The sequence below is a fragment of the Triticum aestivum genome, chromosome 7D (assembly GCF_018294505.1).
Source record: "Triticum aestivum cultivar Chinese Spring chromosome 7D, IWGSC CS RefSeq v2.1, whole genome shotgun sequence".
In the NCBI taxonomy this organism is placed as follows: Eukaryota; Viridiplantae; Streptophyta; class Magnoliopsida; order Poales; family Poaceae; genus Triticum; species Triticum aestivum.
This window is the reverse complement of record NC_057814.1, coordinates 271,468,853-271,485,451: the sequence shown is the minus strand read 5'-3', so window position 1 is coordinate 271,485,451 and position 16,599 is coordinate 271,468,853. Positions and strand designations below refer to the sequence as shown.

Genomic DNA, 16,599 nt, shown 5'->3' with positions numbered 1-16,599 from the left:
TGCTGTCGATATGGGTGGAAGAGGATGGCCAATGTGCCACCGACTAGCGGGCCAGGGGGAGAACTAGGTGTGTGTGTCGTGCGTGTCTGCCTTGTGTCCGCGCCGACGCAAATCAGGCTCAAAATTGGGTCGGGAATGGGTCGGCAGGCGGACGAAAAATGGACGCGCGTCCGTTTGTGTCGGCGTGTTGGAGTTTTTTTAGAGGTAAACCACATTTTATTGATAACTAGGTGTTCGGTTTACAGGAATGACAAAAGGGTCGTGGGGTAATCTCATCCACAAATGGCGACCCACATCTAAAGAAGAAGAAAATTTAGCTAAATTATGAGCATCAAAGTTCATACTACGACATTCAAAAATAAACTCGCAACTAGTGAAATATCGTGCACGAGCGCATATCTCCTTGATAATAGAATTGTCCCTTCCTTCTGTACCATTTCTTCTCTCCTTCACAACTGTCTTGCTGTCGCATACGATGACGATCCGGTCAAGGGATAAATCCAGCGCAATAGCTAAAGCTTCACGGCAGGCCAGTGCCTCTAGCGTCGCTGGGCCAACTAAGTCACTGAAAACCATAGCTGATGACCCCAAAAATAATCCTGAATGGTCGCGGCATATTGTCGCTGCTGCCCAACTTCTTCCATCTCGTGAAAGTCCTCCATCGACCTGAATCTTTGCCACTCCTGAGCTGGGTGCTATCCACTGTTGCGTGACACTTAAGCTAGTCACTTGGTTTCTAACTTGCAGCGATGAGCGTGCAAGTAACTCAATGGTGTCAAGTTCAGAAATGTAGTTAATGACGAAAGCATGTGTTGCGTGCGGGCTTTGTAGGACGCCCTCATGAATCGCTTTACGCCATACCGCCCAGATGTCCCAGTGGGTAACAACAAGCTTTATCAAACTAGCATACGGTACTTCCTCTATGAGTGCAAATAACCATCGCTTGGCATTCGGTTCCGTCAAAGGTTGAACATAGTCATCCACATCTTCATCCACTAGGGCCCATACGTACCTTGCTATTGAGCACTCTAAAAGTGAGTGATGCCAAGAATCCAGCATTCCACATAACTGGCAATTTTCAACCTCTGACATGTTCCTCTTGTGTCGGACATCTTTTGTGGGAATAGAGTGTTTTGCAAGTCTCCACTGAAGCTACGGACCTTTCCTGTCACTTTAATAGACCACAGCGAGGTCCAAGCATTAGCTTGTGTTTCATAGTCCGAGCTGCTTGCATTACCTTCTAACCAATCTTCTCGCCGCCTTTTTGTATCAGCTAACATGCGATAAGCTGAGCCCACAAAGAAATTACCGTTCTTTTCAAAGTTCCAAGCCTAAAAATCGTCCATCCGTCGGGTGCATATAGAGATGCTCAAAATAGTTCTTATATCTGAATCCAAAAAGTTTTGATCCAAAACCTCGCTCATTAGTGCAGCGTTAGTGTTGTCCTTGAGCTCACTTACCAACAAGGGAGGGTTAGTCGAGAGACATACAATTGATCTCATAGTATTTTATGGTAACCAATTATCAGTCTAGAATTTTGCTGTATAACCATCACCAATTCGCTTATCAAGCCTTGACATAAAAGTCTTTTCAAAATAGCAATGCCAGCGGTGCGTTGGAGTTGCTCTAAGATTGTTTTCTGCTGCCTAATTGGATGTCCGCTGGCAAAACCGTCTATAGTCGGCCTCGGCCCAGCCCATATAACGGCTGCATCTGACCACCCGAGCCGACCTCTCGCCGTCGTCTTCCTCCTGGAACCCCCGAATCCTCCTCATATACCTTCTAACCAATCTTCTCGCTGCCTTTTTGTATCAGCTAGCATGCGATAAGCTGAGCCCACAAAGAAATTATCGTTCTTTTCAAAGTTCCAAGCCTAAAAATCATCCATCCGCCGGGTGCATATAGAGATGCTCAAAATAGTTCTTATATCTGAATCCAAAAAGTTTAGGTCCAAAACCTCGCTCATTAGTGTAGCGTTAGTGTTGTCCTTGAGCTCACTTACCAACAAGAGAGGGTTAGTCGAGAGACATACAATTGGTCTCATTGTAGTATTTTGTGGTAACCAATTATCAGTCCAGAATTTTGCTGTATAACCATCACCAATTCAATTATCAAACCTTGACATAAAAATCTTTTCAAAATAGCATGCCAGCAGCGCATTGGAGTTGCTCTAAGGTTGTTTTCTGCTGCCTAATTGGATGTCTGCTGGCAAAACCGTCTATAGTCGGCCTCGGCCCAGCCCATATAACGGCTGCATCTGACCACCCGAGCCGACCTCTCGCAGTCGTCTTCCTCCTGGAACCCCCGAATCCTCCTCATCCCCCCCTCCCCCTCTGTCGCTCTTATCGTCGTCGAGATGTACCATCCCACGAGAGGCGGCGGGCGAGATCGTAAGTCCCCTAATTTCATGTTAACTTTCTCTGACGACGCGGTTCTGCAGCGACCGTTAGGGTTTCTGGCGATCTGTTGTACCGGTGATCCCCAAACGACCTGTTCTCCTACCCTGCGTTCGCGGGCCTGCTCTGGGCTGTTGGTTCCGCTCGATATTTCGTTGGGGAGATGGGAATTGCCAAGGGATTGGGTTATTTTGTGCTACTGTGTTAATTTAGGAGGGTCACGATGTAGACACGTAGTCGTAGGACCTACAAGGACCACGTTGAAACAATAGAGAGGGGGATACTTTTACCATGCTAAATTACCAAAACTTACGCTGGAACACCCCCCCCCCCCCCCCCCCCCGCCCCCCTTTATCATTTAGGACCTCATTTTCCAGGATTAGACATGATGTCACATAGTAGTATTTCACTATTCTGGCATCAGCATCCATCTAAGCGAACCAGTGTTTATTCTTCAAGCTGGTGGACAACGCAAGAATGAAGACATTGACTTATGTTCATTATATTTCTATATCCTTTTTAGATGTTAGTTGCATCACTGGAATGGGCAAAGTCCCTGCTAATCAACAGTAAGAATAATTTACCAAAATAATTAGATTCTAGTTACAATTACATCCGCGCTTCTGCCTGTGTTCTGGAACAGTTATAGCAGTATATAGCCTAGTGGTATTATGTTTTTACTTCACATATTAGGAACTAGTTGTACCTTGCTTGCCTATTTAAATGAAACGGTTGAAATACAGTTTTAATGCCATGCCTCTACTATTCCGCAGTGCATCACAAAAACTGTTTTTTTCTTCTTAAAAACCCAAAGTACAAAATGTGAACCTAAAAGTCCAGATCACAACTCAGACGTGTATTCGATCATTAGTTATTGACTTATTGTCACTGATATTTCCATTTTCTAGCCTTCTATTATACTTATCATTATAACTTTGTTATTATATTGTGACATAAAATGGAGATCGATAGCTCAATACTCAGTATCTTGTCTTATTTATTCTCACAGAATTCAAATGGGATGATGTGAAGGTTGACAAGCACCGGGAGAATTACCTTGGTCATAGTGTTAAGGCTCCTGTTGGTAGATGGCAGAAAGGTAAGCGCCCCTCCCCCCCTCCCCTCCCCTTTCTTGCACTACGGATTTCTTATGTCACTGCCCTTTCCTAGTTTCGTGAATTTGATTCAAAACCTCATGTTTCTTGGTATAATTTCCTGCTGAACCCTGTTCGCACTTGTGAACTACTTTAATATGCGATGAGCTCCCTATTTGATGTGTGTGTAACTACGTATTCTTCTAGCAAAGGGCACACTAGTTATAATAATCTCAAAGAATCACATTGCTCTAGCAACTCATGTCCTGAAGTTGCTAATCAAATCATTGCTGACTGTCTGAGTTGTTATTATGTCTTTTTACAATTTCAGTATTATGTTTTAGTGAGGCAAGTTTATTAGTGCACTATGATCAACTAGATTATAGGATCTGGCATAATGTAAAAAAGTCAGTCTGCATACCTACTGTGCTACTCGTATCTCTGAAAAAAAACCTGCTATCTGCTAGATCATCTCTATGGATTGGATACATTCTGGATACAATTAGGTTGAGCAATTACACAGTTCAACCTTCTAGTTCATAGGTATGGTGTGCCAGTTGCATAATAACATGTTTTTTTTCTTTTACCATTTATTATGCTCTTGCGGTGGTAAAATATGAACACTAGCATTGGCCTAACTGCCTTTTGATAGCAGCAAGTTCCTGATTGTGTCTTACGGTTGGGCTTGCACTTAAAGTAGGCTGAAATGGCAATGCATCTTGCATGGATTTCTTTAGTCTTGTAATTGACTGCGCAAATTTTCTGCTTTATAATAGTATTGACACTCTGGCTATCTCTGCCAGGGAAGGACTTGTTGTGGTATACAAGGGATAAGCAATCTGACTCAGAAGACGCTATGAAGGAAGAAATTAGGAGAGTGAAAGAGGAGGAGGAACAGGCTATGCGTGAGGCACTTGGCTTAGCTCCCAAGCGTAGCAGTCGACCAAAAGGCAATCGTTTAGATAAGCATGAATATGCTGAGCTAATAAAGAGGGGATCTACCGCAGAGGATTTGGGAGCCGGCCATGCTGAAGCAGCACAAGTGCAAGGATTAGGTTTATACAAGTAGGTTTTCACACCAGAACAATTTATTTATGTTTTTTTAATTCCCTTGGAATGTGGTACTATATATTAGTATAATATTTTATTGCCAATTTATCTAATTTAACGCACATATTATCTCCATGACTCCAGGGCTCCTCACAACGAGGAAGAACCAAGCTCTCTTAGTCCTGACCCTCCTGGAACGGAGCCTGAGCAGATTGACTTTGCACCTGCAACGAAGCAGGAAGATTCTGAAGATGATAGGAAGGGGAAAAGGCGGCGCGAAGAGAGGAGAGGGGACAGAGAAAAAGAGCGGAGGCGTGAAAAGCACTATGAGGGAAAAGAGAGGAAGCGAGACAAGTATGAGAGTAGACACGACTCGGAGGACAGGGAGAAGCGCCACCGCAAGGATAAGCAGAAGAGGAGGCATGATTCTGATTAACGTAGCAGGCTAGCAGCGCTGCAACAGTATTGCTACTGTACCTTTGCATGTTTCATGACTTGGATGCTACTCTTGCTTGATAATGTAGTGTATGAAATTCTGCTGTCTATACCGTGCCCCTATTTCGCAGAAACACATGTGCAACTACGGATGGAATCGCATGACTTCGTTGTGCTTGTTGAAGATTGAAAAGATGGTGTTTCATGACGAAGACTGAAATCATGTCTGATGAATTTTAGTCGGCGCGAATTTTATAATTCCATTGGTTACTTGTTCAATCAGTTAGAGAAGTTCTGCCCCGGGTGCAGCAAAAATGAAAGACCCTTTGAATCAAATAAATTTTCTAGGGCCTCTTTCTAAGTATTTGACATTATATTCGGAAAGCAATTTTTTCATTGACTCAAACATCTTGCAAGCATTTTTTTTTCATTTGTTAATTACCCTGCGTTGTAGCTGGGGCATAAATATTCTAAGGGCAATACTGGGCGCCGGCCGAAAGTTTCGGCCGGTCGCACCCTAGCCGCCAGATGCCACTAGCCCTGGCCGTTGGATATATAGAAAAAGAAAACGATTTGCCCCAGACATTATCTCCCTCCTGACGCATCTCGCCCTCGCGCAGGTCTCTGTATTTAACCGTCTCGTGCAGTTTCCCCAGCGCCGCGCTCGCCTTCCACTTGCGCCGCCCGCGCTCGTCCTCGGCCTCATGCTCGCCGGCAACCCGCTCTCGCCGACGCATCCTTGGGCCGCCCGCGCTCATCCTTGGCCTCATGCTCGCCGGCAACACGCTCTCACCGATGCATCCTTGGCTGCCCCACGCTCGTTCTTGGCATCGTGTTCACCGGCAACCCACGCTCGCCGCCGCATCCTTGGGCGACCGTGCTTACCGGCCATGGCAACCCTGGTGGAGATGGCCGCAGCACCCCGTCGTCGAGCTCGCGCCGTACCTCGCCCTTAATTTGCTGGTCACTACAAAATAAATCATGGGTCGTAGCAAAAAATTAAGACAGTTCCAGCAAAAAATCACTTTACCTCGCCGGTGATGCCCATCCCCCTCCCTCGCCCTCCTGTAGAAACAAATGGCGACGACTCCGTGGTCTCGCAGCAAACGGCAGTTGTAGCAAAAATTGGGGCTGGTTCTAGCAAACCAAAAAACGATAGTAGCAAATTTTTGGGAAATTAGACGGCGTCCCAACAAACCGAACCCTGGTGGTAGCAAAAATTGAAGCTTGTTCCAGCAAACCAGAACACCGGTGGTAGCAAAGATGCAAAGTTGAGGGCTGGTTCCAGCAAATCAAAAAGGCGATGGTAGCAAAAATCGACGCTGGTTCCAGCAAAATACAAAAGGGTGGTAGCAAAAAATACAAAAGACGACGCTAGTTTCAGTAAAACCAAAACGCCGATGGAAGCAAAAATTTGTGCGGGTTCCAGCATCTGGCCACCATGGTGGTAGCAAAGATGCAAAGTCGAGGGCTGGTTCCAGCAAATCAAAAACGCGGTGGTAGCAAAAAACGACGCTGGTTCCAGCAAAATACAAAACGGTGGTAGCAAAAACATACAGAACAGCGCTAGTTTCAGCAAAAAACAGAACGCCGATTGAAGCAAAAATTTGTGCGGATTCCAGCACCTGGCCGCCATGGTTGTAGCTCTTGCCAGCATCCACAGGCTGCCGCTATAGCTGGAAGCACCATACCTCCGCTCGCCGACAGTCGTCCTCTACGCACCTCTGCTTCTTCGTTTGTGCTCCTCCGGGATCGCTCGCTCGCCACACACCTCTTCCGCTGCCGGCGAGCTGTTTATTTGGAGGTAGACCACGGGAGGGAGAGGACGCGGGGGAAGAATGGTTGTGTGGCTGGGAATGCGAGAGGATAAGGAAGAGGAGCAGCTCGGGTCAGTAAATTAAAAAGCGGTGGGGTCAGCAGATAAGGCCGCACACGGGCCAGACGATCTGCTGCAATCGAACGAACCGCGCGTGACCGGCGCAACGGTTCGGCCAGTGCCCCGGCCAGGAACGTTTCCCATATTCTAATGATCCAACATTAATCGTATCTATATACCTTCAGTGTTAAGTGGTGTTGTGGGTTATTTTAATTTTTTTGATCTTGTTATGGGCTATTTTTACATGACAGCCTTTTTTTTTTTACAAAATCTGTCTGGGAAACACGTCCATCCAAAAGAATAAATAAATATACCTAGCTGCATGACTTCATGGGTACGAGACAATGATCATCGCTGCGTTCTAATTTCCTGAGAAAGCCATGATTCCCAGTAGCAAAACTAACAACAGTTTTCAGATGAGAGAAGTGCATATTTCAACTTCAAACTCTTGCCCTAGTCTAATTTACAATCCCGAACTCCAATACTGTCTAAATTACAACTCCCAACTCTCAAAACCGGTCAGAATTCAACCCTTCTCTATCTGTTGACCGGTTTTGACCCATTGACTAGTGAACCGTAAATAAAAAATTGAAAAAAAATCCAAAAATAATTTCTTTTTTGCACAAGGTGAACAGTAAATTCAAAAAAAAAGTAAGAAGTTGAGAAATAAAATTTCAAAAAATAATTTTGATTTTGTTGTGCAAGTAACTCGTGAATACGCAAAAAACAAAATTATTTTTTGAATTTACTGTTCAGCCGGTGAAAAAATCAAAATTATTTTTTGAATTTTTATTTCTCAACTTTTTATTTTTTTTGAATTTACTGTTCACCTTGTGCAAAAAAGGAATTATTTTTGGATTTTTTTTTCATTTTTCCCATTTTTTATTTACTGTTCACTAGTCAACGGGTCAAAACCGGTCAATAGGTAGAGAAGGGTTGAATTTGGACCGGTTTTGGGGGTTGTAATTTAGACGGTATTGGAGTTCGGGGTTGTAAATTAGACTAGGGCAAGAGTTCGGGGTTGAAATATGCACTTCTCTCTTTTCAGATCAATGCACCCATTTCTGTTCTTCAAGCATTGCGGTATGAGCTTCTCCAATGGAGAAAGACATCGTGATAGAGATTCTAAGAGCATCTACAGCCCCGCGGATAGTGACCGGTCACGTCTCAAATAATCCTTTCCACAACAGGATATCTGAAATTAGAAACCTCAAATCCATACTATTACATGCAACGAAAACCGAATCTTAAGTGGAGCTCGTCCGGCTCCACCGTGGCAATGTCCGGCGGCTAGCTGCGGTTCTCCAAGTGTTGGTCCGGTCGCCAGCGAGGTAGAGTAGGACACGGGACACGAGCCGGCTCACGGGACTCAAGGCGCTGCCATCTCCCATGCCCTACTCTTCCTTGTCAGAGCCCGGAACCCTGACGGCGCCGGTGGACGTCAGATCGATGATGGATACATCCTGGGACGAGCCGGCGACATCCACCACGACGCGGTTGCGGCTCCCGGACCGGTGCACCACGGGGTGTGAGAGATCTCCAGTTTCGAGGTTCATCGATGCGTGGTTCTGTTATGCTCTCATTAGTACAACCTGTTTTCCAGGATCGCAAAACCCAAAGCTGATGATTATTTCAAATCCATCAATGTCAAGGCGGCGTACCACACTGACGAGCCTTTTATTTTGGCAAATCAAGCAACACAGATATTTTTCTTGGAAGACACATTTGCATGTAGTGATGACTGGAGAGTATTGCAAAGGTTTGAGCAGAGGAATTCGTTTAATGAAGTTGCATAATAAGATGATGCTTACACTGCTTCTGATGTAGAAGATTCCACAAATGTCCGTACTATCTTTGAGAACCATCACGTCAATAACGCTGGCGAAAAGATTCCCTGTCAGGCTGTGGACGTACGAGAGTTGATCAATAAGACGCCAACGTTCGAGGACATTAAGGATGAAAAAGAAGATGACACTTGGGGGAATTATGATTCAGACTGATACACATGGCGAAGATGTTGACGCTGCTGCAGATGATGATTAGATTGCTTTTGTCGTATTTGTCTGTGAGAAGACGACTTTTTATCTACTATGTGAAATTGTGTTTGCTATGACAACTTAAACCTGATGAAGTTGTTGTTTAGTATTTTGCCGTGAAAACATCACTTATTATGTAGGTTGATTTGTGTTTGCTGATTGTATGACGAGTAAAACATGATGACATTGTTGTTTAGTTGTACTCATATTTGGCAGTGACTTGTATTTGATGACATAGTTTGCTGTTGGACTGCAATTTGCTCTACCTCTTCGAATGGGAATAAAGCTGACCCGACAGGGCCTCTGCTAATTTATTTATTAGCAAAAGGGACTCTGCTATTTATTTATTTATGAGCAAAAGGGATACCCCATGATTTTCGTTAATAGAAATCACTAGATGTTCACAACACTACGTCAAGCCTGCTAAACAGGTTTCATTCATTACTAGTTTCTGTAAAATGCTCATGTCATAGCCACTGAATACATCACGAGTGCTACATACACTGCAAATAAAGAGACAATCATCCTACGGAGCACAACGATCTGCTCATTATCTTCAGAAGCTCTTTCATCTCCTCATTGTTGTCAAGGCCGTTCAGCAGCTGTTGCTTGCCCATGATCAGATGAACTTGAAAGGATCAAGAAGAGGTGTCTAGAGGGGGGGGGGGTGATTAGACCCTCAACAAAGAAAAGTAGCAGTTCTTAAATTCTTCAAGTTAATGTGAAGTTTTAGAACAAGTTTAAACATTCACAATACATTTCAAGCAAGCATGGCAAGAGTATATGAGCAGCGGGAAGTAAAGCATGCAAGTTGCAACAAAGTAAAGGGATGTGATTGGAGTGTGCAAACGCAATTGGAGACACGGAGATTTTTGGCGTGGTTCCGATAGATGGTGCTATCATACATCCACGTTGGTGGAGACTTCAACCCACGAAGGGTAACGGTTGCGCGAGTCCACGGAGGGCTCCACCCACGAAGGGTCCACAAAGAAGCAACCTTGTCTATCCCACTATGGCCATCGCCCATGAAGGAATTGCCTCACTAGGGTAGATCTTCACGAAGTAGGCGACCTCCTTGCCCTTACAAACTCCTTGGTTCAACTCCACAATCTTGATGGAGGCTCCCAAGTGACACCTAACCAATCTAGGAGACACCACTCTCCAAAAGGTAATAGATGGTGTGTTGATGATGAACTCCTTTCTCTTGTGCTTCAAATGATAGTCTCCCCAACACTCAACTCTCTCTCACAGATTTGGCTATGGTGGAAAGATGATTTGAGTGGAAAGCAACTTGGGGAAGGCTAGAGATCAAGATTTTTGTGGTTGGATTGGAATGTCTTGGTCTCAACAGATGAGTAGGTGGTTCTCTCTCAGAAAATGAATGCTGGAAGTGTAGGCACGTTCTGATGGCTCTCTCACTTATGGAGAGGAGGGTGGAGGGGTATATATAGCCTCCACACAAAATCTAACCATTACACACAAAAGAGCCAACTCGGTCAGACCGAATGTGTGAACTCGGTGAGACCGATTCAGTTCAAAATGTGAACGTTAGGATTTTCGGTGGAACCAACATGATCAACTCGGTGGGACCGATGTGCTAGGGTTAGGGTAAAACCTTAACTCGGTTTGACCGATTACACAAACTCGGTGAGACCGATTTTGGTAATAAGCAAACAGAGAGTTGGTCAAGCAAACTCGGTGGAACCGACTGCATATCTCGGTGAGACCGAAATAATTGCAACAGGCAAGAGAGAGTTTGCAAGCCCATCTCGGTGAGACCGAGATCCCAACTGTGAGACCGAACTGATTAGGGTTTCTGGCAATGGCTATGTCAAGTGAACTCGGTGGCGCCAGATGAATCAAATCGGTGGGGCCGAGTTTGACTTTAGGTTTTGGACATATTTGGATATGAGAAAGTGGTTGAGGGATTTGGAGCATATCACTAAGCACTTTGAGCAAGTAGACCATTAAGCAACACCTCATCCCCTTTTAATAGTATTGGCTTTCCTATGGACTCAATGTGATCTTGGATCACTAAAATAGAAATGAAGAGTCTTGAGCTTTTGCCAATCTTCTGTCCTTAGCATCTAGAAGGGGTTCCACATCCTCTTGTCCATGCCACGCCTTTGTTGAAGTTTCTGAAATATACTAGATGAAAATATTAGTCCAGCAAGAGATATGTTGGCATTAATTACCAAAATCACCCAGGGAGCACTTGTGCTTTCAATCTCCCCCTTTTTGGTAATTGATGAGAACATACATCAAAGCCTTAGATAAAGATATGAAGAATAACAAGTAAAGCTTGGGAAAGACATGTAACACATGTCAGAGCAAGCAATGAGTTACATGTATCTTGGTTATATGCATAAGAGCAAATGATGTTAAATATAGGAAACGTACCTTCATGTTCATGAGTCCTTCTTGCAAACAATATGTACATCAGCAAGAGATCATCATGCACATGAGTGTGATGCATATACTTACCTTGTGGTCTTGAGCTGGCTTTGGAGGAGGTGAACTTGAGAAAACAAGGTTAGATAACACAAGAACACCTATTAAACAAAGCAAGTTGAGAAAACCACAAAAGGACCAAGATTGGGATGAAATGTAGTGAGTGAGTACTTAGTACTTTATTTGGATATAGACATGTCCCCAAATAAGAAAGATATGCAAGGAATTCCAAAGATTTTCTTCCCTTAGGGATGAGCTCATTCTCCCCCTGAATCTGATATTGGATAATGGGAGAAGACAGGGAAAAGAAAATCAGGACAAGGCAACAAAACCATTACTTACTTAACATGTCTTTCCCCTCTTAAAGACATGTGACTTCTCTCCTCTATGGTTGATAAGCATCTGGAGAAGCTAAGATGTGCTTTCTCTCTCTTATGTGATAAGCTTTGATGTGCTCTCTCTCTCTCCCCCTTTGACATCAATTTCCAAGAAGGGATCTTCTGGAGCATGAGTCAAGTAGGTTTGGTCCTTGAGTCACATTACAAAGCAACATGTAATTTAAGATGCTAGTAGAGGACAAGAATCATCGAGCGGAGCTGGAAAGGAAATGACAATGGCAATGGCAAAATGCTTTCTCAGTAGTGAAATTGGTAGCGCCGAGTTATTTTCATCGGTGGTACCGAGTTGGCAGTGTCATAGATGATGCATATCGGTCAGACCGGGTTTGTCCTTGTCGGTTGAACCAATGAACAATTTACAATGTAGCATTGTAGTTCGGTCTTGCCGAGAGGCAGAAATCGGTGAGACCGAGTTCAATACAGAGGACATATTTTGTCATCTCAGCTCACTTAGCAAATAAGATCTCACAAGGATTTGCAGGGAATTAACTAAAAGATTTGCAATGAATTAGATGCAGGGACTGCAGAACATAACAGACAAAGAAATGAAAATATCTAGACGAAGTGAAAAGGGAAACAAACATGCTAGACACAAATGCGAGAACACAAAGACATGCTAGAGAACTTCATCTAGAAAGGGTCGGCGACAAAGTAACCTATGTTAGAGTATATTGATTGAGGAGTCAAGTGAGAACACTTGATCATAGGTCATACTCATCGTTTAAGCTCAAAATGGGGTTACCATTTTTCGTTTAAGCATTTTGATGTATTCACATCTTGTTGAGCTGCTTTGACCCATGACTTGGGATAAAGCTTCTCTAAGATGGAATAACATACCTTAGGTGGTGGTGTTGATCTTGATCATGTAGTTGAACGTGTTTAGGATGCTCAAGGTTGATGTAGCTCATCAAGAGTTGGGAGCACCACTTGTAGTTTGAGTTCATCTACCTACATGGGTTAGTCTTGCAAGGAAGAGCACTTGTGTATCCAAAATGACAATCATGAAATTTGATACCAATTGAAATTTAATATATAGAAATTGTCAAAGGATATGTTGAAAGGATTCATGCTTCCTTGACTTCAACCACCATATTGTAGAGACTTGGTGATGTAGAGATTGCTCAAGATGTGAGTGAGTTGCAATCTCATAGATTGGGGTTCATCCAAGTACCTACAAGGGTTAGATGACATGCAAGGGTACAAGTATAGATCCATGACATATGATCATCATCATAAGAGAAATATCAAGGATTAGTCAAAGGCTCATGCCTTGCATGCATCCAAATGGAGTTTCTACTCCAAGTTTGAGGCATCAATGATGTTCAATTCACCTCTCAAACGGCAACATACTTTCTCATCAAGCGGTTTGGTGAATATATCTGCCAGTTTCTTATCGGCACGAACATGCTTAAGATCAATGTCTCCTTTAGCAACATGATCTCGAATGAAATGATGACGAACTTCAATATGCTTAGTTCGAGAATGTTGCACGGGATTGTGAGCAATCTTAATAGCACTTTCATTATCACAAAGCAATGGAACATGTTTCACATATATCCCATAATCTTTAAGAGTTTGGGTCATCCAAAGTAATTGAGCACAACAAGAACCGGCAGCAATGTATTCCGCTTCGGCGGTGGATAAGGATACCGAGTTTTGTTTCTTGGAGGACCAAGACACAAGAGATCTACCAAGAAATTGACAAGTACCCGAAGTGGGCTTTCTATCAACCTTGTCACCGGCATAGTCCGAATCGTAGTAGCCAACAAGATCAAAAGAAGACATCTTTGGATACCAAATGCCAAAGTTTGGTGTATGAATTAAGTATCTCACTATCCTTTTCATAGCCTTAAGATGACATTCCTTAGGGGGCACTTGATATCGTGCACACATGCACACACTTAGCATAATATCGAGACGGGAGGCACATAGATATAACAATGAACCAATCATAGAATGATAGACCTTTTGGTCAACCAGTTTGCCATCCTTTGTCAAGTCAAGATGTCCACTAGTAGGCATGGGTGTTTTCATACCTTTGCTTTCTTGCATGTTGAACTTCTTGAATAAGTCCTTGGTATACTTTGTTTGGGAAACAAAGGTACCCTCCTTAGTTTGATTTGCAAACCAAGAATGAACTTGAGTTCACTCATCATAGACATCTCAAACTTCTCCGACATTAGCCTTCCAAACTTTTCACTAAAATGAGGGTTAGTCGAACCAAATATGATATCATCCACATAAATTTGGCACACAAATAATTCACCATTAACCCTTTTAGTAAAAAGAGTAGAATAAAATTTTCCAATCTCAAAGCCTTTTTCAATAAGGAACTTGGTCAAGCATTTATACCACGCTCTAGGAGCTTGTTTAAGACCATAAAGAGCTTTGTGAAGTTTGTAAACATGATCGGGTTTCTTAGGATTAACAAAGCCGGGAGGTTGTTCAACATAAACTTCCTCCTCAATTTCACCATTTATAAAAGCACTTTTAATGTCCATTTGATACAAAGTAATGTCATGGTGAATTGCATAAGCAAGTAAGATGCTTATGGACTCAAGTCTAGCAACGGGGGCATATGTCTGACCATAGTCCATACCTTCGACTTGAGTGTAGCCTTGAGCGATGAGACGGGCCTTGTTGCGTACAACTTTTCCATCTTCATCTTGCTTATTCCAAAACACCCATTTGGTACCAATGACATTTTGGTTGTTGTCCGGCTTTTCTACCAAGGTCCACACTTGGTTCCTCTCGAAGTTGTGTAGCTCTTCGTGCATGGCGTTCACCCAATCCGGATCATCAAGTGCTTCTTCAACCTTCATAGGTTCAATACTAGAGATGAATGAATAATGTTCACAAAAATTAGCCAAACGAGTTTTAGAGCGCGTAATTCTCCCGGTTTGGATATCATCAAAGATTTGTTCGACGGGATGGTCTCTTGAAACTCTTGCTCTAACACGTGAGAGCTTTTGTTTGGGTCGAGGTGGAACATCTTCTTCATCATCTTGTTCATCCTCTTGGCCTTCTTCGTTGTTGGTGTTGTTGTTCTCTTGTGGAGGTGGTGAAGGAGGTTGATGAGGTTCATCTTGGTGTACATCCTCGTTTTCTTCATCTTGGCGTGTCCCACTTGTGGATGCCTCCGATTCAACTCGTGGTTCACCTTGTCATGAGGTAGAAGCTTCCACTTGGACGCACGAGGTACTCTCCTTCACCTCCATTGATTGAATCTTGCCAATAGACAAGCCTTGGATTGCTTCCGAAGGGTCCTTGTCTCCTACATCAATTGGCAATTGCTCTACTTGCGAGCCGTTAGATTCATCAAACTTCACATATACTGTCTCTTCAACCTTTCGGGTGAAATTGTTGTAGACACGGTAAGTGTGAGAGTTTGAGCCATAACCGAGTAGGAAACCCTCATGAGATTTAGGAGAGAATTTAGAACGACGTTTCTCATCAAGAATATAGCACTTTGAGCCGAATACTCGAAAGTATCCAACTTGGGGTTTGTTACCGGTGAGAAGCTCGTATGCCGTCTTGCCGAGTAGCTTGTGAATATATAGACGATTTGTTGCATGACAAGCTGTCTCAACCGCTTCCGCCCAAAAGTGTTTTGGCGTCTTGTACTCATCAAGCATCGTTCTCGCCATCTCAATAAGAGTCCGGTTCTTCCTCTCAACAACTCCATTTTGTTGAGGCGTGTACGTAGCCGAGAACTCATGTGAAATCCCTTCTTCGTCAAGAAAGGTGTCCACATTTGCATTCTTGAACTCCGTTCCATTGTCGCTGCGAACCTTCTTGATCTTCACTTCAAATTGATTTTGGGCCTTCTTAGCGAAGTTCTTGAAGATCTTTTGGACCTTTGATTTATCATCAAGAAAGAACACCCATGTAAATCTTGAAAAGTCATCGACAATGACTAAACCGAACGAGTTACCACCGAGACTTTTATAGGCGTATGGACCAAAAAGATCCATATGAAGCAGCTCGAGCGGTCTTCTCGTGGTCATGATGTTCTTCACGGGGTGGCTTCCTCCAACCTATTTTCCTGCTTGACAAGCACTGCACAATCTATCCTTGTCAAATATAACATCTTTAACTCCAAGGATATGATCACCTTTAATAAGCTTATCAAGATTTCGCATGCCCACATGACCTAACCTTCTATGCCACAACCAACCTTTAGAAGATTTAGCAATTAAGCAAGCTCTAGGTTGAGCCTTTTTAGTGAAGTCAACAATGTATAGATCACCTCTATGTATACCGGTAAAGACCATATTATGATTATCTCTTCGAAACACTTGGCAATCTACTTCAGTAAATAGGACATTGAAACCGAAGTCAGCTAGTCTAGATATGGAAAGTAAATTATAGCCAAGAGATTCAACGAGCATAACATTTTGGATGGAGCTGTCATGTGAGATGGCCACCTTACCAAGGCCAACCACCTTACCCTTTGAGTTATCACCAAAAGTGACATATTTTCGAGGGCCATCATTTTCAGCAAGCTCACGAAACATATCCTTGTCTACGGTCATGTGATCGGTACATCCACAATCAAGAACCCATTCCTTTCCTCCAGCCATGTAGCTGCGAAGGTTTGCCATAAGACCAAAGTGTCTCATAGACTCATCGAGATCAAAGTCACTATCATCATCCTCATCATAGTATCCATGTTCAACATCATCTTGTGATTGACCATCACCTAGAGAGAGTGATTCATTAATGATTCCAACATCTCCTTTGGCACGCATAAGGTAACGAAGCTCAAATAAACAATCACCAAACTTAGGATCTTTAGGATTCATTTTATTTAAAGCAATGGACTTTTGAAGAATCACATCTAGATTTTTCAAGGAATAGTTT

General features: G+C 43.3%; 1 protein-coding gene across 1 annotated transcript; it reads left to right on the top strand.

The window, feature by feature from the left end:
* The first annotated feature begins 2,196 nt into the window (after positions 1–2,196).
* LOC123165966 (multiple myeloma tumor-associated protein 2 homolog) lies at positions 2,197–5,187 on the top strand. The gene is made up of 4 exons (XM_044583728.1): positions 2,197–2,390; positions 3,406–3,495; positions 4,294–4,555; positions 4,685–5,187. The coding sequence occupies exons 1-4, from the start codon at positions 2,357–2,359 to the stop codon at positions 4,974–4,976; spliced, it is 678 nt and encodes a 225-aa protein (XP_044439663.1). The 5' UTR covers positions 2,197–2,356; the 3' UTR covers positions 4,977–5,187.
* The last annotated feature ends 11,412 nt before the right edge of the window (positions 5,188–16,599 follow it).